At 38.2% G+C, this 24,315-nt stretch overlaps 2 protein-coding genes and 1 non-coding gene across 11 annotated transcripts in view; 2 read left to right on the forward strand and 1 right to left on the reverse strand.

The window, feature by feature from the left end:
• Nucleotides 1-10,708, forward strand: part of Prpf39 (pre-mRNA processing factor 39) — a 34,455-nt gene extending 23,747 nt beyond the window's left edge. For all 9 annotated transcript variants that reach the window (XM_003471768.5, XM_013154670.2, XM_013154674.3 and 6 more), the window contains 9 exons: nucleotides 624-789; nucleotides 1,865-1,972; nucleotides 3,727-3,891; nucleotides 4,204-4,330; nucleotides 4,881-5,149; nucleotides 6,190-6,374; nucleotides 8,457-8,531; nucleotides 9,621-9,741; nucleotides 9,980-10,708. In XM_003471768.5, the coding sequence (XP_003471816.1) occupies nucleotides 624-789; nucleotides 1,865-1,972; nucleotides 3,727-3,891; nucleotides 4,204-4,330; nucleotides 4,881-5,149; nucleotides 6,190-6,374; nucleotides 8,457-8,531; nucleotides 9,621-9,741; nucleotides 9,980-10,036 (1,273 nt within the window). In that variant the 3' untranslated portion in view covers nucleotides 10,037-10,708. The remainder of the gene's footprint in view (nucleotides 1-623; nucleotides 790-1,864; nucleotides 1,973-3,726; nucleotides 3,892-4,203; nucleotides 4,331-4,880; nucleotides 5,150-6,189; nucleotides 6,375-8,456; nucleotides 8,532-9,620; nucleotides 9,742-9,979) is intronic.
• On the forward strand, nucleotides 5,211-5,296 carry LOC111757413 (small nucleolar RNA SNORD127). Its single transcript, XR_002791770.1, has one exon. It is a non-coding gene; the product is annotated as a small nucleolar RNA SNORD127 (small nucleolar RNA).
• Nucleotides 10,709-11,003: 295 nt separating the features above from the next.
• Fkbp3 (FKBP prolyl isomerase 3) lies at nucleotides 11,004-23,754 on the reverse strand. Its single transcript, XM_003471771.5, has 7 exons — nucleotides 23,564-23,754; nucleotides 20,230-20,331; nucleotides 19,350-19,457; nucleotides 15,614-15,749; nucleotides 14,130-14,197; nucleotides 12,686-12,783; nucleotides 11,004-11,345 (listed from the first exon to the last, which is right to left on the reverse strand). Exons 1-7 carry the CDS (start codon nucleotides 23,669-23,671, stop codon nucleotides 11,291-11,293), a joined length of 675 nt encoding a protein of 224 aa, XP_003471819.1. The 5' UTR covers nucleotides 23,672-23,754; the 3' UTR covers nucleotides 11,004-11,290.
• Nucleotides 23,755-24,315: the final 561 nt, after the last annotated feature.

Below are 24,315 nucleotides of genomic sequence, written 5' to 3' on the forward strand. Positions count from 1 at the left end.
AGAAATTTGGAAAAAAATCAGTAATAAAGTGGTAACTCAGAATCCATAGGTGGAAAAAAATTATAAAAGTAAGATATGGTTAGCATCCTTAAATACTGAAGATATTACCTGGAGAAAGACTCTACTGTAAGACAGGCATCCATTTAATTTTGCATGTAAGAGGTAATCATTGACCTTTATTAGGACAATTACATTGACATATTGAGTGTACACATAGTCGAGTATTTAGTATGTGGGAAAGAACTCGACATTTGTTCATTATTCATGCTTTAATACAGATTACTACATTTAATTTTATGGTAACATTGTGAGATAATTATTATCCCATGAACAGATAAGAAAACTAAGGTTTAGAGAAGGGAAACATTTCCCTTATGTCATAGAGCTAACACACTGAACTGAGATTTGAATCTGCCTTTTCCATTCCACTGCAGAGGCAAGAAAGAAATATTCGTAGACTTTTATCAAGTAGTAGGTTTTCAGTATAGAAAGAAATGAAAAAGATTGATATATTTTTTTTGTCTTTAAACCAGAATTACTTTGAAAGATTAGTATGTAGTAGTTATCGAACATGGGATTTTAAATTATGATGTAAATATAGATCATGTACTTTATTTCTTTAGATTTAAAGAACATATACAGAATAACTTGCCAAGAGATCTCTTAACTGGTGAACAGTTTATCCAGCTGCGAAGGGAATTAGCTTCTGTAAATGGACATAGTGGTGACGATGGTCCTCCTGGTGATGATTTACCCTCAGGAATTGAAGACATAACTGATCCAGCAAAGGTAATTAGACTTACTCAAAAGTTGTTTATTGCATGAGAAACTAGACCCTTGACTACATGTGTTGTAATAGTGATAAATTTGTGTAGCTGACATTTAGTGTATGAATTAATATACATTTAAGGGGGCTGGGGATTTAGCTGAGCGGCATAAGCACCTGCCTTGCACGTGTGTGGTTGTGAGTTCGATCCCTGGTACCGATAAAAATGAAAAAGACAAAAAAAAAAAAATACATTTAAGGTAGTAGCTGGATGTGGCAGTCTTAGCTGTTGGAGAGACTGAGGCAGGAAGATTAGAAGTTCAAGTCTAACTTTGGCAGTTTACTGAGATCCTGCCTCAAAAATTTAAGTTGGATCAGGTATGGTGTTCTACCTTTGTAATCTGAGCACTTGAGAAGCTGAGGCAGGAGAATCCCTGGGAGACTGAGGCCAGTCTGTACTACATAGTAACAAGACCCTGTCTCAAAAAAATCTCAGTTGGTCTGGGCATGTAGATCAGTGGCAGAGTGCTCCTGTGTGGTTGCATCCCTAGTACCTAGATTTCTCCACCTTAAAAAAAAAATCTATATATGTCTATATTATATAGAGATATAGATATATCTATCTTGCAATGAGATACCTAGAAATCACTTACTTTAGGATAAATATTTTGCCTAGGTTGTGATCTGCCAGTTTACTAAAAAAAAAAAAAAAAAAAAAAAAAAGACTAACTAGGACATTGTTAAAATTTTAGTTAAAAGCATAATTATTGCTGACATGGTGGTGCACATTTGTAATCCCAGCTACTCAGGAGTCTGGGCAGAAGGATCACAAATTCAAGGCCACCTGGGAACCTTATGAAGACCAGGTCTAAAAAAAGTAGAAAAATACAAGGCTTAGGAAAGAAGCTCAATAGTAGATCACTTGTCAAGGAAAAGACCTCAATTTAATCCCCAGTACCACTGATATAAAGAAAATTAGTAATTATAAAACTACTACTGCTATAAGACTGAAGTATCTGCATGATACTTACATGTGTGATACTGAAACGTTTTCAGTGTGTTACTTACAAGATTTAATTTTTTCTTTTTTATTCAAAGTTAATAACCGAAATAGAGAACATGAGACACAGGATCATTGAAATTCATCAGGAAATGTTTAACTATAATGAGCATGAAGTGAGTAAAAGGTGGACATTTGAAGAAGGTGTAAGTATTTTGTTTTGAAATAGTCTTTGTATAATAAAGATAGGAATAATATATCTTGAGTTTTGTTAGAAATGTCTGTTTACTTTTCCTTTTTGTATATTTAATAGCTAGTTGTGTGTTTCATTGTTTTGTGTTAACATTTTCCATTTTATCAGTGTTGGAGTCTTATTAAATTCAGATTTCTGTTTATACAATTCAGTTATCTTTTTTTTTTCTTTAAATTTACACTGTCCTTGCTTCCTCATAATTCAATTATCTTTCTTCTTTTGAATTTCTTTTTTTTTTTTTGGACCGGGGATTGAACTCACAACCACGCACTTGCAAAGCAGGCGCTTATGCTGCTGAGCTAAATCCCCAGCCCATCTTCTTTTGAATTTTTGAGACAGGGTCTCACTCTGCAGTTCAGGCTGGGCTTGAACACACTTTATAGCCCAGGCTGGCCTCAAATTTGCAGAAATCCTTTTGCCTCAGCCTCTAGTGTACTGAGACTACAGGCATGTGCCATCATACCCAGCCCAATTCAGTTTTTTAAATCTCTTTATTGAGTTGTACTTTATGTACAATAAAATGCACCACTTTAGATATATAGCAAAATGATTTTTCCCTATAATTTTAATGCTCTTTTTCCTACTGCTTTAAGATACTATTTACATGGCATATACTTCAACTATTTAAAATATGCTGTTTACAAGTTCTTAGTATATTCTGAGGTAGGTACAATTGGCACAATTAATTTTAGAACATTCTTACCACTTGAAGAAACTGTTTATGTGTTAGCTCACTTGTAGTCTGTGGACTGACTTCAATACCTCAGCCTAGTTTTAAGGTAATACTAATAATTTTTATTCCTGTGGGTTTTTCTGTAGCGGTCTTTTCATATTAATGGAACATGTAATACATGGACTTCTGTAGCTGGCTGTAAAATAACCTTTGATAAATGTGTATGTACACTGCATCGGCACCATAGTCAAGATCAGGCTATTCTTAGTCACTGCAACGAGTCCCCTGTAAGGCTGGGAATATAGCGCAACTGCGTAGTGTCTGCCTGACAAGCGTGAGATTGTGAGTTCACTTCCCAGTAACAAAAAAACAAAACAAAAGCTCCCCATGATCACTTTCCAGGCACTTCTACCCCTATACAACTACTGAACTGCTTTCTGTCACTGTGGCATAATTGTTCAATTTAAAAATATTCATCAAGCTGGGCATGGTGGCACACACCTGTAATCCTAGCACTCAGGCTGAGGCAGGAGGATTGCTGTGAGTTTGAGGCCAGCCTACACTACAGAGCAAGACTTTGTTTCAAAAGGCAAACAAAGTCAGTAAAGAATAAATTTTCCTGTACAGAAAAAAGTGTAATTTTATCAAAATGAATAAATGGAAAATGTATTCTATTCCATTTATAAAACCTAAAGAATTTAAGAAATTTTAATTTAAAATAAAAACTCTATGGTAATTGCATCTCTCTCTTTTTTTTGTTTTTTTGTTTTGTCTTTTTTGAGACGGGGTCTCACTATGCAGTTCAGGCTGGCCTTGAGCTCACTTTGTAGCCCAGGCTGGTCTCGAACTCGCAACGATCCTCCCACCTCAGCCTCCCGAGTGCTGGGATTACAGGCGTGAGCCACCATGCCCAGCTAAGTAATTGCATCTCTTGTTTCATTATTATATTTTAATTTTTATTATTACTGTACTTAGAGATATTTTGGAATTGATAAAGGTTTACTTTCATTGCTATATTACAACTTTTATTACAGATTAAAAGACCTTATTTTCATGTGAAACCATTGGAAAAGGCCCAACTAAAAAACTGGAAAGAATACTTAGAGTTTGAAATTGAAAATGGAACTCATGAGCGAGTTGTGGTTCTCTTTGAAAGATGTGTCATATCATGTGCCCTCTATGAGGAGTTTTGGATTAAGGTAAGAAAATCACATGCTGTTAAACTTGAATACATTACAAACATTGATCTAGTGACTAACCTTTTTTTGTACTTCTGTTGAATGTTGTTCATATAACTATATCTGTTGCATTAGGAGATGGTCTGCTTGCAACCAGATTTGACTGCTGCATATGCCAACCTCGTTGCCTCTCCGTCCTTCCTTACAGAAACTAGTCTAGTGGTTCAATAAAGGTGCCGAATGGGTTTAAAAATAGAATTTTATCGTTCTGTCACTTATTTAATGACTTGTTCAACTGTAAATTATTCAGTATTTCCTTTTTTCTGTATGTAGTACGCCAAGTACATGGAAAACCACAGCATCGAAGGAGTGAGGCACGTCTTCAGCAGAGCTTGTACTATTCATCTCCCAAAGAAACCCATGGTGCATATGCTTTGGGCAGCCTTTGAGGAACAGCAGGGTAAGAATGAGAAAATTTAGTTAATATTTTTGGGACATTGTTTCAGGGATAAATGACAGGATTTAAATGTTGACGATTGTGTAAAGAAGAGCTTGGCAAATTTTTTAAATAAAGGACCAGATACAAAATTTTAGCCTTGGCGGCCATGTTGTCTGTCCCTTAACACCTCATGTTTGCCATTGTAGCCCATAAGCAGCTGTAGACAATACATAACACATATGATATTTTCTGTATTTTATTTTAAAAATAAAAGTGGTCAGGAGGCTAGCTTTAGTTTATAGACTTTTTTAAATGTAATAAGGATCAAATCCAGGGATGCTCTACCACAGAGCTACAGCCCCAGTCCCTTTTATTTTTTATATTTAATTTTGAGACATGGTTTAGCTATATTCCAGGCAAGGCAGTAACTTGTGATCTTTCTGCCTCAGCCTCCCTAAGTGCTGGGATGGGTGTGGGCCATCTTTCCCAGCTTAATGTTTTTCAGTACCTGGTATAAAAGGTATTTCAGGAGTTTTAAGTAAAAGCATACATTTTTAATTGCCATTTTTAGGTAATATTAACGAAGCCAGGAATATCTTGAGAACATTTGAAGAATGTGTTCTGGGTTTGGCAATGGTTCGATTGCGAAGAGTGAGTTTAGAGCGACGGCATGGAAATATGGAAGAAGCTGAGCATTTGCTTCAGGACGCTATTAAGAATGCCAGATCAAATAATGAATCATCCTTTTATGCTATCAAACTAGCCCGACATCTTTTCAAAATACAAAAAAACCTTCTCAAATCAAGAAAGGTGCTTATGGAAGCAATTGAAAGAGATAAAGTATGTATTTGTGTTTTTTAGCATATTTTCCATAAAAACCAGTGGTGTTGGTTTTTTACTTTGGCAACTATGATGAAAAATTTGATCTGAATGTAATACATTTTATTACTAAATGAGGACAACAGTCCCTCTAAACTGATGTTGCCATTTAAATCTTTTGCTGAAATTATCTTGAATTACGTTTGCGAACATTGGCTGGGGATATGTAGCTCAGGAGCGTAAGTGCCTGCCTGGCAAGCACAAGGTCCTGCAGTCTATTCCCAATACCAAATAAATATGTATGTATTGCACAAGTTTGTGAACTTTAAGATTATTTGATTAAAAAGGGTTACAGACATTGAAACTTTAGTTTTGCTTTCCCTTCAGAAATTTGATTTATTAAGTAGAATACAGGGCTTGGGAGATTCTTTATAAACAAAAGTGTACCCATAGCAAGTACAGCAATGGGATGATTCTCCAGTGTTTCCCTCTATAGAACAGTTGACAAAGGCAATAGATTGGAAAATTCATATTTTTTAGGTTTTTAGGATTAGTCAAATCTGTGTGGAAAACAAATTTATAACAAATTGCTTTGGGCTGGGGATTTAGCTCAGCGCCATCAGCGCCTGCCTTGCAAGCGCGTAGTCGCGAGTTCATCCCTGGTACCGATATAAATAAATAAATAAATAATAAAAAAATTGCTTCTATCTGCAATTTAAGATCATATCTACAGTACTACATTCATTAAATTATTGGAATTATAGAGGCCATTTTTTAAAAAATGTGCTCTATTTTCTGATTGTCAAGATAGATCAAACTACACAAAACCCAAGCTAGAACAGGATTATTACTAGCATTCAACAGCTTACATAGTTTGGGAGCTATTTGAATAATATTCCTACCTAGCATTATGACAAAGAACTGTTTTACCCCTTTAGATGTGTGCTGAAAAAAATTAACATGAGGTATATTTTACTATTGAATTTTTGAATTGAAACATATTTAAACATATCTGCTGTAATACTATTTTAAATAATTTATTAATACTGCTTTTTACACAGGAGAACACAAAGCTATACCTCAATTTACTTGAAATGGAATATAGTGGTGACCTCAAACAAAATGAAGAAAATATATTAAATTGTTTTGACAAAGCTATACATGGTTCATTACCTATTAAAATGAGAATTACGTTTTCTCAGAGAAAAGTGGAATTTCTTGAAGATTTTGGATCAGATGTTAATAAGTAAGGTCTTAATTATATTGTTTGTTGAATGATAAATGAACATTGATAACTGGGAATTTGATAACTACAGATTCATAAATTGTTAAATTTAACAGTGTTTGTTTTGGTTACTTTTTCCTCTGATATGTGAGAGAATGTTAAGTTTGCAATATTTATTTGCCCAACAGGATGACATATGATTTGTGTTTCCTTCAAAATATGCCCTGGTTTTAAAATAAACTGAGTGAATGACAGAATGCAGGAAGCAACAATCAATATGGTGAAATTATATACCATGGAACACATGAAGGTTCAGCGTAGAGCTCATTACAGATACCTAGATGGGGTTGGTCTGGAAGAGGAATGCCATTTTGTCAGAGACTGGAGAAGAGTAGATGATCCCACAGGTCATATTTAATTGGCCTCATTTTTTTGCATTGTTGAAAGACCTGAACAATCAAAGTGATAGAAGGATTTTCTCTAGATTTTAGAAAAGGACAAGTTGAAGAATTTAAGTTTGTTAATAAACAGATGAGTAGAGATTCTGGCTAGTGTGTTGTGAGGTACCAGTCTTTTTTTTTTGTCTTCATTTTTATCGGTACCAGGGATTTAACTCACGACTGCCTGCTTGCAAGGCATGTACTTATGCCGCTGAGCTAAATCCTCAGCCCCACGAGGTACTAGTCTTATTCTAGTACAAAAATATCCCCCAGAGACTGTTAGGCATGTGCCTTGGCCATTTGGAGTGATTTTCATTGCAACTGAAAATTTCTTTTGGGCCTGTTGGATGACTGTAAAATTTCAGTTAGACCAATAACAAAGCTGATATTTAAATGCTTGGCATCATGCTAAATATTTTATAACCTAATGTAAAATTTATAGCAGTATAATAAGTAGAGGTTCTGATCTTTTAGTAGTTGAAGAGAGGTCTTTTAAAAGAAGAATAGGCAGTTTTTTTAAGTTCACTTGGCTCTTACTTCATGGGACTGGGCATGAGAACCTACTTGAAAGTCTCCACTCTTAAATGACCTCATATATTATGTGTGTAATGTCTTTTGTATATTTTGTGCTGAAATGGCATGCAAAAGAACTGAGGCCCATAATTTACCTTTTAGTTGGATGGTATAGTTCTCAGAGGAAACACTGCAACTCAGAGGAAATACTGCAAATGTGTGTATTAAGAAGTGCATGGAGGGCCAGGGATTTAGCTCAGCGGCGTAAGTGCCTGCCTGGCAACTGTGAAGTTGTGAGTTTAAAAAAAAAAGGAGTAGATTTGTCTTCTTTTTCTCCTAGAATTGAGGATTAATCTAGTGCCTTTGTACTGAGCTGCACACTCAGGCCTTAACTTTTTTTGTGTAAGACAGGGTCTTTTCCAGCCTGGGCTCCAATTTAAATCTTGCCTCAGCTTGCTAGAGTAGGATCATGGCCCTTTACACCATGCTGGGTTTAGATTTGTCATTTTGAAGTGGTTACAGTGTTTTATTTTTAGTGACTGCTGGATTCTCATAAACTGAGAGGACACAATACTGGAATCAGAGGGGATTTAGCTCATCAGCGTAAGCACCTGCCTGGCAAGTGTGAGGTCATGAGTTTGATCCCTGGTACAAAAAAAAACAAAACAAAAAACACAAAACTGGAAGCAGATTAAAGGCCATATAAAAGTTACATCGGTTTCGAGGGTTTTGTGAGGTAATGGAAATATGAAAAAAAATTTTTTTTGAGCATCCTCTTAGGGAAGTACTCTGGTCATTAAGCTATATCCCCATCCTGTAAATATAATCTTGACTGCTGTGCTTTTAAAATTCAGACCATATGTAGTAGGTCATTGCCAGTATTGAGCTTTGGAATTTGGACCATCAAAGTTAAATGACATACTTTGATTGGCAGTAATAAGCAGACAAATTGGATATTTAACACAAAGGTATCATGAAGGCAGTTACATATGGAGAGTTGAGGATCAGAACTGATTGTAGTTAAAACTTGAAAAAATGAGAAAAACAAATTACTTAGAAATTTATACATTCAATTTCTCTAAATAGAAATAACTTAAAATCTTAAGTAAGATTTGGTTTTTATTATAGAGGATTTTGTTTTTCTTCTCAGGCTTTTGAATGCTTATGATGAACATCAAACACTCCTAAAAGAACAAGAGAGTTTAAAAAGAAAAGCAGAAAATGGGTATGTAACTTCTTGCTAAATGAGGAAGGACTGCTTCAAAGAAGACATTTCATTTTCTTTAACAGCCTTTAACACGTTCGTGACAGGGCTATATTCACGTGTAGCTGCTGGGTGGCTCTGAACTCTCACTGGTACTTTGCACGCATGACTGTCCCAAAGTATTACCATTTTGTTATATTGATTTAGATATTTTCATGAGTTGGGGGAAAAATACTGAAATGAATTGGAAACTCTGATATTGAACCAAATCCATTGAACCTAGAGAGGATATGGGTGGGAGGTGGAAAACCCTAAGGTTGAGTGCAGAGTTAGACCATGAGCCTTGCAAATTGGAGTGACATAAGAACAGTTGCAGAGCAAGGATCCCAAATTCAAGGCTGGCACGTGGCAATGACACATATTATTGGCTTGAAGTATGTTTCATCTCAGGCTATGAGCCCCAGGTGAAGGTCACAGGCAATAATAGACCCTGTGTAGACTTTATGAAGTCAGAAATAGGTTTTTGTATGGAAATCTTGAAAACATCACTCAGGCTGACCAGAACAACTGTACGTCACATCCAGACCCCAGGCTGTTCTGCTGCCTTTGAATTAGGCCAGGAGCATGTGATGTCTCAGTGAAAGGTGACCCAGTACAGCTGAAGAATTGTAGGTTTGTAGTGAATAATGAGGCTGAATATCTTCGGGGTTGTACCAGAAAGGGCTGTGACCACCTCACTGGAGAAGGTTGGAACTGTTGAGGGTTCACTGTAGACGGCAGTAGGGCCAACTATAGACTGCTATTAGGAGTGTATTCCAGAGGGGACAGGCATTGCCTGGCAAAGATATGGGGAAACTTTTTTTGCGTTAGTGAATTTTGAACAATCCCTCAAATGGCAGGTAAATTGGTGAGCTTAGCTTTCAGCCTGTTACCCCGAATTTGTCCAGCCACCCGTCACTATGTCTTTTAGTCTATCAGTTTTATCTTACTGTGCTTCTGCCAGAATAACACTCGCCGTCACCAAAAGCAAGCAAATGTTCACCAAAACAAATGTAGTTGGCAATCATCTTATTTGTGGAAGTCTTCAGTTTCCATTTTGATTTTACACAGATCAGAAGAACCAGAAGAAAAGAAAGTACACACAGACGATACAACTTCAGCATCTACACAAATGATTGATGGCGACTTACAAGCAAATCAAGCTGCATATAATTATAGTGCCTGGTATCAAGTGAGTCCACGTAATTTTTTATTCACAGATTTAATCAGAAGCATATTTTAGGATACTTTTAAAAATAAAATCAACCCTTTGGCTTTGTTCCAGATTGTATAATACACTGCCTTTTGCAGTTAAGTCTCTGAATTGCAGTAATGAACACATGCTTACCTTAAATATAGTTGCTTTAATTTTCATATTTGAAACTTGGCTATGGTACAACTATGCTAATACGTTTACTTTTCCTTTTCAGTACAATTATCAGAATCCTTGGAATTATGGACAGTATTATCCTCCCCCTCCAACTTGATGGGAAAATGTAAATTTCAGATGGAATATGTGAAAAGTATGAAATTATTTTTTTTTAAACAAGGGATGTAAACGTAGCATAAGCTTGTTGTATTTGATAACTTGTCTCCTGTTTCTGTGTAACATTTGTTTATTAGGGGAAAATGTCAATTAGCTTACCACAGATACTATTTCCTACCATTTATAAAATTTACTTTTTATTGGAGAACTATTTTTTTTATTTTTTGCATTAAGTGGTCTAGAATTCTTTTGCAATGCATTTGCAAGAGTTTTATAGCCTTAAGTGTAGGAAAAAAAACTGACTGCCAATCATGTCAGTGTAGTACAAGATTCTGAAAACACATAAGGGCTGGCTATTAAGGATTTACCTCTTTCGTAAAAACAAAAGATGATTTTTAACCTTGGCTGACAAGGTTGTCTTGAGTGTTTCAGTTGTTACTTGTGAATCTGGATCTAACTACAGGAAAGATACACTATTGAGATACTCTGCCTTGGGATAGATTACAAATGAGAAAATGTCATGTTTGCATCCCTTTAAATGAAAATCATATCAAAAAGTATGTTGTTCCAGGAGACTTTGTATTTAGAATATTCATGTAAAACTTGTGAGCAAGCTTTCATTTTGATCAAACTGATCATCTTCATTTTTGTAATAAAGCTGAAGATTCATCCAGCAGTTGTTTTATGAATTTATTTTGGGGGAGTACTTAATGTTGATTTACGTGTGATACTGTCAGTTGTTCATCAGTTTAGAAATAGCCATTTCCTAAATTTAATTACCTTCCTGCTAAGATCTGTTAGCCTTTTAAGGTTTCTGATTCAAGTTCTGTGCCTTTGACTTCTTACCGTACTAGAACATTTAAACATTTTATGATGGAAGAATATTCTTAGCAAAGCTTTCCAGTTTTATTAGTTACTGTACTTAAGAGTCCTTACCTAATCAGAACATTAACACCAAACACATCAAATCAAGACAGTGGATACGTTTTAATTGAATTTTTCAGTTTTACAACATGAGGTAAAAGGAAATACAGTTCTTATTAACTAGTATTTCAGACAGCTATAATAAAATATTGTAGACTTCAGGGATTTATAAGTGATTACATTTCTCAAAAATCGGGGTCAAGTAAATTTAACTTAACACTTTGAATTTTCCAGTTGACTCTTTACAATGGTAACAAGTTCTAGTTATGTAAGTTTCAAGGCCAAGCTTTAATCACGCTCTGATAGTCTTCAGATATGAAATACTGCTGTTTCAATCAATATCCACTAATTCCACTTCAAAAATGAGTTTTGCATTTGGTGGAATTCTGTTGAAAAAGTCAAGGCAAATTTGATAAAAAGTATCTCTTCCCCTATCCTCCATAGCCTTATTATAAAACTAGAATGTATTCTAGACATTACTAATTAGCCCCAAAATGAAGAGCTCTGCAGATATTCAAAACATAATGCATGCTTGGCTATAGGTTCCCTGAAGTATCTTTAATGACAAGACCTGTCAATGTAGGCTGACTACAGCTGAGGTTCAACCTAGGATGTTCTCCACTAGTCTCCACTTTATGAAGGTTGCTACTCAGTGCTCAAAAAAAGTGATTTCTGTCTCCTGACTGTATGTTGTATTAAAATTGAAGTTTATATATTTACTGTGAATTTAAAGATGCTAATTTTAGAGAAACATGCCCACTAGACTCTTCTCAAGAGTGCTTCACATGGGTGAGGTAGCTGCAGCTATCCATCTGGTTTTGAGAGATGGCAGAACGACTTTCAAATTACATTTAACTGGCAAGACTACAGATACTTTAAATACTCCCCACCTCAAAAATAAACACACACACAAAAACCAAAAAAAAATTTAACTGGGAAAACAGGAGTGTAACTGAAAATTACTACAAAAAAAACCTTTCCATTTAGCTATTGGCTTGGTCTGACCTGAATGGTCTGGCATCATTTTTTAAAAATGTTTACAAACTGAGCCTATCAGCAAATATTGTCATTAGTATTAATAAATGCTTATTAACACTATATGGCCCTGTAGTCTCCTTCATTTCATAACTGACAATTTCTGTTTTTGTTCTATTTCTAAGCTTGGTCTATTCAGCTGTCTTAAATCATACTGTAGCATAAAATTAGTGAGCTGTATTTGTACCTAGTACTGCTTGCTGATTTTTTATATCAGTTTATATCACCAATACCTTTACTGGTGTAAACCTGTATATATTAAAAGTTAAAGTTACACTTCAATGATGAAAGCTTGAACTCTGCAGTTAAAAATCTCAAAAATTAAGAACTTAACAGGGAAAAATAAAAAGAATCAAGTTTTAGTGGAGTATTCTCTGCTGGGAATAGTGGCACCCTCCTGTAGTTCCAGCATACTAAGGAAGCTGAGGAAGAAGGATCAGATGCACCCAGAAGTTTCCAGTCAGCATGGGCAATATAATAGTAAGAAAAAAAGGGGTGGTGGAGGGACGGAGGAGGAGAAAGGAAGAAGATGTCTGTATTAAATGGGCTGACACATGCACACTTGCGTATCACGATTATACTGGTCAGGTTTCCTGATCTGGCAGGCTAGCCTAGATGGTACCTTTCTAAATACCTTTAACTGATCTCCCTTATGTGTTTTGCCTTTAATTATGAAGGAGAAAAAGGATACTTGGCATCAGGCTGTCCTTTCTTTCCATAAGCCCATTCTGGTTCAATCTCCAGTCGAGCCTTTTCACCTTTACTCATAGTCAGGAGCGCTTCATCCCACTGAAGTCCAGTGGTGGGGAAGAGAGACCATATTAACAACGTATGTAATACAGAACATCAAGCATGTTATGTGTGTACATATAAACTGTCTGTCCCTGAGTTTTATTATGTTCTAAATCTCAAATTTCCTCAATGGGAAAAATTGTTACATTAATATTTTTCAATACAATAATTTAATTTTGAAAGCAATTTTTCAATAAAATAGGAGAAAGCACTTTAGTAAACATGTATATCTATGTGGAATCAGTTCACTAGACTGTTACAAAAATTTGCTAAGCTTTTACATCATAGGACAAAATAAAGAGAACCACTGTGAAACTGCTTTAGTATTACTTTTGTAGAGATAACCACTGTAAAACTGTTCTAGTATTACCACATTGTTCTGTTAGAGAACTAAACTTTTGTAGAAGGCAAGATCATCTTTTAAAAGAAATGACAATCTTCTAGGTTGCCTCTTCAGTTTTTTAAAATTTGGATATTAAATCTAGTCCAGTTGTATCAATGTAATGCAAACATGCCAGAGTTTAATATACTTGTATTTGGAAGCTAAGAATATGGAGGTGAACTAGAAGAAATCTACCACTAGAGAGAGTTCATAGAACTAGAAAAATTGCTCAATGTATAGTGCTACTAACTTTGTGTAAGCAGGTAACAGTTAAAAAGTTACACTGTACTAAACTTTACAAAACCTTTTATATGGTTTTGGGCTCTGAATATGACTGAATTGTCTTATTCCAGCACAGACAGTTCTTGCCAGTTCTTGCCGTGGTGGGTGGTGGAGCACACCTACAATCACAGCACTCAGAAGCCTGGGGGAGAGGAAGTCTGCTAGCTGGAGGCCAGCCTGGCCACATTATGTAAACCAGACCTTGACAGCTGTGCTGGATCAGCTAGCAATGAGAGTATCCAATCTGTCTAACTCCAGAGATTGTTTTATTTCGCCTTTTTTTAAAGACAGTTTCATGACGCAGTCCTTGCTGGCCTTGAACTTACTTTTATAGCCCTGACTGACCTCAAACTTGTAGTGATCCTCCTTTCTCAGCCTCCCAAGTGTTGGGATTACAGGAGGGCGACCACACCAAGCTCAAAAATTTGTTTTTATCATATTCTCGATTGTAATTTTTTTTTTTTTTGAGACAGGGACTTGCTTTGTAATCTAGGCAGGCCTTGAACTCATTGTGTAGTCCACACTGGTCACGGACTCTGATCCTCCTGCCTCAGCTTCCTAAGTGCTGAGACTACAGGTGTGTGCCACCATGCATGATGCTCCAATTGTAATTATCTATAGCACACCGCAATAGGGTGTGTCAGAATGTCCATGGATTTTACTGCTATTTTTTACTTACTCCTCTTATAACTTTGCCTACTCCAACCTTAAAACTTAAAGGCTTGGCATTTTTCTTCTTCTTTGCACCTGTAAAATAGATTTTCCTAATAATTAATAATATACTCTTTTATTAAGAAATTAAGTTCCGGGCCGGGGATTTAGCTTAGCAGCATAAGCGCCTGCCTTGCAAGCAGGTAGTCGTGAGTTCGATCCCTGGTACCCATAAAAAGGAAAAAGACCAAAAAAAAAAAAAGAGAGAGAAATTAAGTTCCAGGGCTGGGGATTTAGCTCAGTGGCATATTCAATCCCTGGTACCGATTTAAAAAAAAAAAAAAAAAAAAAATTAAGTTCCAGTGAAAAATTTGTTTTTTTTTGTTTTTGGATGCAGGGTTTCACTTTGTAATACTATGTAGCCCAGGCTGGCTACAAATTCGAGGTGCTCCTCCTGTCTCAGCCTCCTTAGTGTTGGGATTACAGGTGTGCACCATGCCTGGGAGAAAGTTTTTTAAGAACTTGAATGGGGGGGGGAGAGAATCAAGTTTTAATAGCATATTGTCTACTAAAAACTTAAATCAGGTTATAGTCAATCAGAAAAATTCTAGATGTAAAAGTCTGAATGAAGGGTAAGGGATTAGGACCCATACTCACACCATGGGACAGCATATCGTTTTGCCTTTTACACTGAAAAGCCTTGTGTTGGGACACTGCTATGGTCTGAATGTTGTTTCCCTGTACTGCAGTTCATGTTGAGGCTTGGTGCCCAATGCAGCAGTACTGACTGCTGCTTGGACCCGTGCAATTGACTAGGTAGCTAAGAGGCTAAGAGGGATTAGTGTTTTTCTCAGTGAATCCTTGCTTTTAGGGCTGGATTGGCTGCTGCAAGAAAGGATTAATAAAGTGAGCCTGGCACCTCCACCCTCTACAGACACGATTCTCCTTCACATGTTCTTGCCTGTTCTCTACTCTGCTGTGCTCAGAGCAGCATGTGGCCTCACTAGAAGCTGAGCAGAGGACTGTACTGGGCTGTAAGCAGGAGCCAAAATCACCCTTTCCTGCAAATGACCCACGCTTGGGTGTTCTGCCTGAGCAGTGGAAAACAACCCAAAACAGAGAGTAACCACACTTGGAGGACAAGGCTGCCTCATTCTCGCTTTCCCACGACTGCCAGTTCTCTAATAGGTATAAAAAATCAGGAAAAACATAGATGACGTGCTGGGTATGGTGGAGCATACTTGTAATTGAGGCTGAGATAGGATCACAAACTTGAGGGCAAACTGGCAACCTAGTGACATCCTGTCCTGAAACCAAAAAATCAACAACAAAAAAAATCCCAACAAAAACCAAAGGGTTGTAACCCAGTGAAATAGTACCCTGGGTTCAGTACTCAGTACCACAAAGATTAAAAAAAAAAAAAAAAAAGTACGTGATAACCAAGAAAAGGTACTCATCTGTCTGTAGTTTTACAATATTTTAAGCCAGAAAAAAAATGAAGTTGAGACTTACTTGTTTGAATATTAGTATCAAAAACTGTCCCATCCTGTAGTGTTCCTGTGTACCAGCAGTGAACAACGTCTCCCTTTTTGGGAAAGTTGGTTTTATCTCCCTTTTTCAGAATAGATTTTGTGTATTTTGGTGGACCCTAAAATCAAAACCAACACAATACAGGTTCATTTACTTCTTTCAGAATGATGGCAAAGAATATTTATTTTACCTCTAGTCAGCTTCTATGAACTGGACTTAGTAGCTCAACACTGATGAGAATATTAACACATGTACATATGTAATTCAATTTCAGATAACCTCCAGCATTTTTGGAAACCAAAAATTCTTTGGGCAAGATTTTGTTAATTGCTCAACAAGCCACAAAATAAATTCAGTTTAGCAAACTCAAGTTTAGAAAACTCATTACTATTAAGCTCCTATAAATCACTGAAATAAAATACTGTGACCTCTCCCCAAAGATGTGGTTGTTTTAGGAGTATTAATTGGTATTTCTGGATTTCATCATATCCAATTAAGATTAACTGGGCAACACTTGTCTCTGGCCCTGAACTTGAAAATAAATTCTCCCAACAAAACTACCTATCGAAATTCTGAAAACAAGCATACGGAGCAAAAGGATTATCAGGGTCTTAGGAAAAAAAAAAAAGCAACAGGATAATATAATGGATGGTTTTATTTATTTGGAGGTGCTAAGGTTGAACCCAGGGCTTTCACACTGAACTGTATTCCCCAGTTCTTTTTTAAAATTTTGAGATCGTCTCAGTAAGTCCAGGCTGTGCTTAAACTTGAGATTCTCTTGCCTCAGCCTCCCAAAGGCACAAAGTTTGTGCCTTGCTTGGGTCACAAACTTAATTTGTTCCACGATTTTGGAAAAGATGGCCACACTCATGCTTGTCACTCAATGTAGAATTTGCAAACAAGAACAAAATTTTGCCAAATGCTTTTTGTTGGCGAACAAGTAGGAATGTATGGATTATGCAAAAAGCTCTACCCCATTCAGAGCCTTACGATTAGTACGTTAAAGTTAGGCTGCTTCCCTAAAGAAAAATCTATAGCTGAGTACCCAGGGTACTGCTAGAGTAGTTTAAAGCACTGTCAAAATGTGAACATAGCTCCTGCTGCAGTTTGGGTCTCGAACATCCCATGAAGGCCCATGGGTGGAACCTTTAGGAGGTGGGGACCAAGGACGGCAGCTGAGTTACTGGAGAAATGTCCCTGAACAGGTTTGTGGGACCTCAGAGCATCCGGTTTCTCTTTTCCTGGTTGCTCTTGAGAGATGAGGTCTTCCCATCTGCACTGTGTGCTCCCACTGTGACACACTGTCTTGCCAGTGGCCCCAAAGCAGCTGGCCAACTAAGCATGGACTGAAACCCCCAAGACTGTGAGCCAGAAGAAACCTTCCTTCCTTGTGGATAGCTTACCCCACATACTCTGTCACAGTGAAGGGAAGCTAAATAACGCAGTTCTATAATGGGTGGGATGGCCCACACCTGCAGCCCTAGCTACTTGGGAGGCTGAGGCAAGAGGACTGTAAGACAGTGGTCAGGTTGGGCAACTCAGAGCTGCCTCAAAATCAAAATTAAAAAATAAAGGTTGGGGTACAGCTTATTGCCTACTGAGGGCCTGGGTTTAATTCCCAGTACCACATACACCCAAACAATTTCTTTTTTTTTTTTTGTCTTTTTTGAGACAGGGTCTCAGTATGTAGTTCAGGCTGGTCTTCAGCTCACTTTGTAGCCCAGGTTGGTCTTGAACTTGCAGTGCTCCTCTTGCCTTAGCCTCCCAAGTGATGGAATTACAGGGATGTGCCACACACCTGGCTGCCCCAACAGTTTTAGACAGCAAAGAATTACTAGACTGAAGATTTTTGAATGAGGTATAGTTTGCAAAATATTTGGTCAATTTTGGGCTAAATGGATGAAGAAAGAGAATGAAGACAGCAACTTTTCCGATATGGAGGCCTGCAAATGTTTCAAAATGCAAACAGGCTGAGTGTGGTAGTATGTGCCTGCAATCCAGCAATTGTGGGCTGAGGCAGGAGGATCACTGCCTCACATTTGAGGTCAGCCTGCGCTATATAGTGAATTCATGACCACCCTAAACTACACAGTAAGACCCAGTCTAAAAAAAACCAAATAAGTAAATCAATCTAAAAAAACGAAACAGAAAAAGTTAAGAATGGATGTATTTGAGAACAACAGTCTTGAAGGAGAAGACAACAAAGGAAAAGAATGTTACGACTGTAGACATCCACGTTCTGGTAAAAACACGAAACAAAACAAATATATAATGATAAAAAAGTAAGAAAGGACAGAGAATTTGTTACATAAACCTTAGTTTATGTTGGCATTGCAACAGGGAATTGAACAAGAAATAGTATAAATATGGCTGAGTAGCAGTGAAACTAGAAAACACAGTATTTACTATGAATTTATGCAAGGCCTGATAAGCCACCTAATTATGTATTTCTTCACAAAGCTCCCTCTAATTTTCAAAACATGACAGAAGAAAGCTGACAACGGGGATCATCAGTAAGGGATTGGAAGAGGCAACAGATCCAGGACAGTGATAGCACGGGGCTCAAGCTGGCCAGGGGAGTGGCAGAGGGAATGAAAGGAGCATTATCTCTGTAGAGACATGAGAAGGAGGGAGTACAGCATCCGCAGAGATTTTAAGCTGGGAAGGAGATGGTTACAGTTATCAGAGACAATGACACAATTTAGAACTCTCACAAGATGGCTCTAGACTGTCCTATCCTTTTAGAACTTGCCCTGTTCCCATTTATCACCTGCCTCCTAAGATCACCTTCATCTAATGCTCTAGATGATAACTATGATGTCATTTGCTTTTGATGCCCTTTAGGAATCATAACTGTATTTACCCTGCTAGCTGCTCAATATTTGCTCAGCAGATGCAACATTTAACAGACATTAGTTGTGATAAATCTCACAGTGCTCTGTGGGTGAATACACCCACAATCACTAATGTGCTTTTCAACCCACAGGAAGACACCATGCAGCATTAACTAGCTTCAGTGATACAACCATGCAGGACTGCATATTGGAGTTCACACTCTGTCCACAAATACTCAAATGGTAATTCCTTTAAAGGAACTAAAGATAGATTATTATTGCTGATACTAAGGCAGCTATCAATGAGTGTGCTTAATTGGCAAAGTATGATCACAAATGGCAAGATTAAAAAACAACTCAGACCTGCTAAGGGTGCTTAGTAGCTGTTCTTATCTCTAAGGCTTTCTGGCTGAAGAAGTGATTTTATCTGGTTCTTCAAAGCTTGATACCAAAATAAAAAGCCCTGGCTGGGGAACTTGTGACAGATGAATGTATACGCTGCAGCCAGGCTTGAACTCTATTGCCAGGGACACTACTGACTTCAGAAAAAGATGAAAAGGAAGTCTCTGCCACTCAGTCCAACTTGGCTACAGAATCAGGCCCCTAAAATAGATTTGCAAGCTTAGAAGGTCTGGCCAGACGTGAAGGTGATAGTAAATCAAAAGACAGAAGTATTCTGCGGAGTTCTTTATGGCTGGTAACCATAAAGAACTAGTCCTCTGGGTTACATCTACTGGCAAACACTGAGGGGAGGTGGCACACTCCAGCCAGAATCTGGCTCACTGAAAATGGCCAGTCAGCCATGCCTCCCTTTGAGGAATCTGTGCTGTAAAACAAATACTAAATTCATAAGTAGTAACAACAACAACAAATCCCATACAAACCTCATCCTGAGTCTCCTCAGACTTGGTTTCCTTGGGCTTTTCTTCATTAAGCTTCACATTTTTCACTTGGTCAGTCACTTTACTTACACTTTCAGTACCTTTGAAACGCTGTGAAAAACATTCTAGAATCAACTTTCAGGACAGACTAAAAATTAGCTCCATTTTCAGCCTATCAATTAAATGAACATCTGCACATATACAAAATAAATCACCAAAACTATAAGAACAAAGGAAGTCTTGTTAAACATTTTAATCAATAAATTAAGATCCTCACTACCTTATATAAATATTATTAAAATACCTTAAAGATTCTTTTGTGTGAAACATCATTACTTCAGAGAATAAATACTGCAGATTTCTTAAAATTTGTTTTTCTAAAGGCTGTTTAAAAATAATTCAGTCTTTAAATTCTTTAATTAAATGGAACTTACGTTCTCTGTATAAGATTTTACATGCAGTACTAACATGGTAATACCAATTGAATTAAAGGATTTATAACATAAGAATTTATTTTCTCAACTTAAGCTTCTAGGAATTCCTTAAAATCTGGTCCCTTTCAAAATGCCAACATATTCTGCTATAATATAGATTAAAAATTTTTAATTAAATTTAAATTTTTAATTAAAATCTTTAATAGTACTAATAAAGAAGTAAAATAATACTGTATTTTATAGACTGCTTCATTAAAAATACAAGGTAGTTAGAACTATGGGAGACAGTGGTTTGTCCTCTTTTTTTCCCTGCTAAATTTGAAAGCTGGCCCAATTATGAATACGAAAAACTGCAGGGAGAAAAATCCAAACTTTTTCTATAAGTACGCATTTAAAACTTTATTTAGAAGTAAATTTTCTGAAATGAGGTTCTGATAATTAATGCTCACCTTAGTTTCAAAAAGATGGTTATAGGCTGTAACCAAATGATCCTTATTAGCAGTCTTAGCTACATTTTTAATGTTTCCTAATAATTTATGCTCTGCAAGAAACTAGAAGAAAAATACTGGTTAGTCAAAATCATTTCTCTCAAGAAGATTCTAAAATGAGAAAATGGAAGCCATGTGTGGCAGCACATGTCTGTAATCCCAGTACTTAAGTGGCCGAGGCAGGAGGACTGCTGTGAGTTTGAGACTCTGTCTCAAAAAAGAAAGAGAGAGAGAATGGAGGCTTGCATGGTAGGGGATGCCTGCCGTCCCAGCTACTGTAATGCTTGAGGCAGGAGGATCGAATTGAGTCCAGGAGTCTGAGTCAAACCTGGGTACCAGACCAGGATCTTGCCTCAAAAATACAGACAAACCAAACTGATAAATTTAGAAAATCACCCTCTCATGTGAGTAGCTATGTTTTATTTTTTAGTAGATTTTTTTTTGTCTTTTTCATTTTTATCGGTACCAGGGATCGAACTCACGACCGCTTGCTTGCAAGGCAGGTGCTTATGCCACTGAGGTAAATCCCCAGTCCCTTTTAGTAGATTTTTAAAATAGTACTAATAAAGAAGGAAAATAATACTGTATTTTATAGCTTGCTTCATTAAAAATGTAAGGCATTTAGAACAATACCATAACATATGGGAGGACAGGGGTTTGTCTTCTTTTCCCTTTAGAGAACTCTCACACACAAGAAAACCCCCAAGAAACCAAAAAATATTTACATAGCAAACACACTAGAGGCAGCTGCTCATGACAGAATGCTGCTGTCAGTGGCTGTGGGAGCCTCCAGCTATGGCCATGATGATGTACACACAAAGGTATGGGCTGTGGAGTCACACTGTCTGGGTGACACTATCTGTTTCACTCCATAGATGGGACCAAGCTTTCCTAAAGACTCAGTTTCTCTATCTGTAGTGTAAGATTAATGAATAGAATCTATGTCAGAGTCTTGGTGCAGGCGGGGCATGGTGGTGCATGCCTAGCACTCAGGAGGCTGAGGCAGGATCAATGTTCCAAGTTCAGGGCTAGCCTGGACTACACAGTGAGACCTTGTCTCAAAAACCCAAAACCAACCAATCAACCAAAACAAAAATGTTGCTGTAAAGATAAAGTGCGCCTATCACAGCAAGAACTTAATATTTGCTACTGTGATTAATAAAATGTGCTTAAAATTAAAGGTAAAAGAATTCCTTTTTTCTCAAATACAAGACTGTAAGGTGACAGATGCTAAAAGACTAGTATTGAAGCATCAAGGCCTAATGTGTCCTCCTCAAAATTTTGTGGGGGTCTTAGTGACTTTCTCTTTTATGTCCTTCTGCTTCTTTTTCTACTGTGGTGTCCCAGCTGAATTCACTGTCACTCTCAAATTAAAGTTGTCCTTTGCCATCTTCTAGCAATTTTTCTTTTTTCCATGATATAGGGGATTAAACCTAGGGCCTCACTCATGCTAGACAAGAACTCTGCCAAGAGCTACAATCTAGCCACCCTCCCTTTTTAAATTTTGGGAGAGTGTCTTGGAAAATTACCCAGGCTGGCCTTGAACTTGGGACTGAGAAACTGTGATTACAGGCATGCGCCACTATGCCCAGCTTCCAACAGCTTTTCTAACACTATCAGTGTGGAATTTTATCCTCTTTGCTTTTTTCTTCCCAGCATTCTAAATGATAAAGGCCAACTGAATATAGGAGATGGTTCATTATATAAAATTAATCAGATGAGTCAGTACTCTTTGAGTTTTTTTAGCAAGCTTTCATGAAAATATCAAATATAAGTATCTCTCTGATATGATCAAGAAAGACTGGTGGCTGGCCATGGTGGCACATAGTTGTAATCTGCACAGTGAGAGATAGAAGCAGGAAGATTCCAAGTTCCAGCCCAAGGTTTAAGTGAGTGGTCACCTGAGAACACGCACTTAAACTGTTATAAAACGCCATGAGGGCCGGGGATACAGCTCAGTTAGTTGCACAGTGCCTGCCTGACAAATGTGAGGTCCTGAGTTCGATTCCTGGTACCAAAAATTTTTTAAAAAAATGCTATGAGAACCCAAGTCTCTTAAAGTTGTCCCGCTCAGGCCACTTTAACATCAGTCTACATTGGGATGATTTGTTTTGTAAGGATTTCAAAAAGTACAGCATCTAGGCACTGATCATTAATGATAGGGCTATTAGGCAAAATACATACTGGTTTAAAACAATTCCATTAAATGGCAGAAGGTCCCGAATGCATAATCTCTTTCCCCTTGTATCCCCAAACACTTAGCACAGTTCTTGCTCTGGATGTTGTACAGATATTTGCTGATTAGTCTAACATGCTGATGCCAGGATAACTACGCACACATAAGCAACCAAAGTTATGGGTTCCTGCATTTTCCCTTCAGGAGGCTCCTAAATGAAAATACAGTCCCTTAAGAACCCAGGGCCAATTCTGCTAAAAGCAATACAATATTGGCTTAAATATGTGAATGGTCATCGGAGAAAACACGTTTAAGTGATTAATATTTTGGTATTTTAGAATTGTATAAATAGCTAATAATACAGACTTTAAGAGGCAACAGAGAACCCACATGCAGGCTGCAGCTTCTATTTTTGGCGGCTGAGAGATGCCATGCGCACAGTAGTTCAGTAATTCAGACAAGTATGAGGGTAATTTCTAAAGGAACAAAACAGGTCTGACAAAAATAACTTGGGACGAGACGAGTGGGCAAAATGGAGCTTGTGTTGCGAAAGGCAGGGCGCTTGTCCATCCGGACAAACACAGAGCACACTTCTCATTTGGATTGTCCCTAACAATGGGAGACCACTGCACAAGACGCGCACGTGCCACTTCAAGTAGTAAGGCGAAAAGGTCATTTAAAGAGTCAGGTTCACGGGGTTTTTGCAAAACCACACGGATTTGTGTTTGGTCTTTGGTAAATCGGTGAGAAAAGCCAGGGGCACAGCCCCTTCCCACGCGTCTTCCTGGCCCTCCGCTCGCCCCTGGCAGCCCCCCTTCCACCCCAGAATCTCCTCCAAAGCCCTACTCCTAGGCCCTCGCCGACTCTAGCTTCCTTTCTCCACGGCCTCCACCCCCCGCTCAGGGTCCCAGGGATTTCCAGCCTGCGACAGCCGCCCGCGCGCCGTACAGGGACGGCTGCGCCCCGCCAGCAAGGCGGCCCGGGGCGGGGTGCAGCACAGAGGCCGCAGGCCGCGGAGCCGAGGGCGGGGGCATGGAGGGAGACAGAATGTCTGGGCATTTAGGGGGGGGTGAAGCGTCTGCAGCCGCACCGGCCCGGCCGCCCCGCCGCTTCTGGTACCGAATCTGAACCGTGTTCCTGCAGAAACTTGATTATGTCCTTCTTGGGCAGCTGCTCGCTGCGCAGCTGCTCCACGGTCCACGCCCGCTGTGGCACGGCAGCCGCCATCTTCCCCCGTTGCTCCGCTGCACTAAACCAGCCCGCCTCAAATCGGCACCGCCCCGCCCCTGGGCGTGGCCTAGGCTCCTGAGAGGAGCTAGGGGCGGGGTCACCGCGAAACCCAGCGGGATTGGAGCTTGGATTTGAGTGACGTCAAGGTTGTGCTATAAGGGTGGTTCTGTTGAGTCGCCTCTTTGTTGAAGTGGCCTCCCCGCTTCCTGTCCAGTCGGCTGGTCATACTCCTTTACTGTTAGCAGAGCTCTTGAGAGCATCCTCTGATTTTAATAAGCCCTGGCCGCATTTGGTACGTTTCTCACGGCTCGTGTGCCGTGAAAATCCAGTCCATAACCTTTATAATGGAAACGGCATTTAAAGTTTTAACTTGATTTTATCTAGTTTTATCCTGAAGATTCATACCTGAATTGGCTAGATTCTTATTCATCAGAACAAAACATATTCCACTACCTCCCCTTTTCTTCCTGCAGAACTCAGGATTGGACCAGGGCTTTTGCACTGAAGGATATACCTAAACTTTTTTTTGTTTGTTTTATTTTCAGGGTCTCGAAAGGCACTAAATTGTGCAGGCAAGTCTATAGATTCCAGAACTTCCTGCCTCTGGCTCCTTAAATGCTGGGATTACAGGGGTGCATCAT

This window comes from Cavia porcellus, unplaced genomic scaffold (assembly GCF_034190915.1).
Source record: "Cavia porcellus strain 051 isolate PalLab524CR breed Dunkin Hartley unplaced genomic scaffold, mCavPor4.1 scaffold_1, whole genome shotgun sequence".
Classification (NCBI taxonomy): domain Eukaryota; kingdom Metazoa; phylum Chordata; class Mammalia; order Rodentia; family Caviidae; genus Cavia; species Cavia porcellus.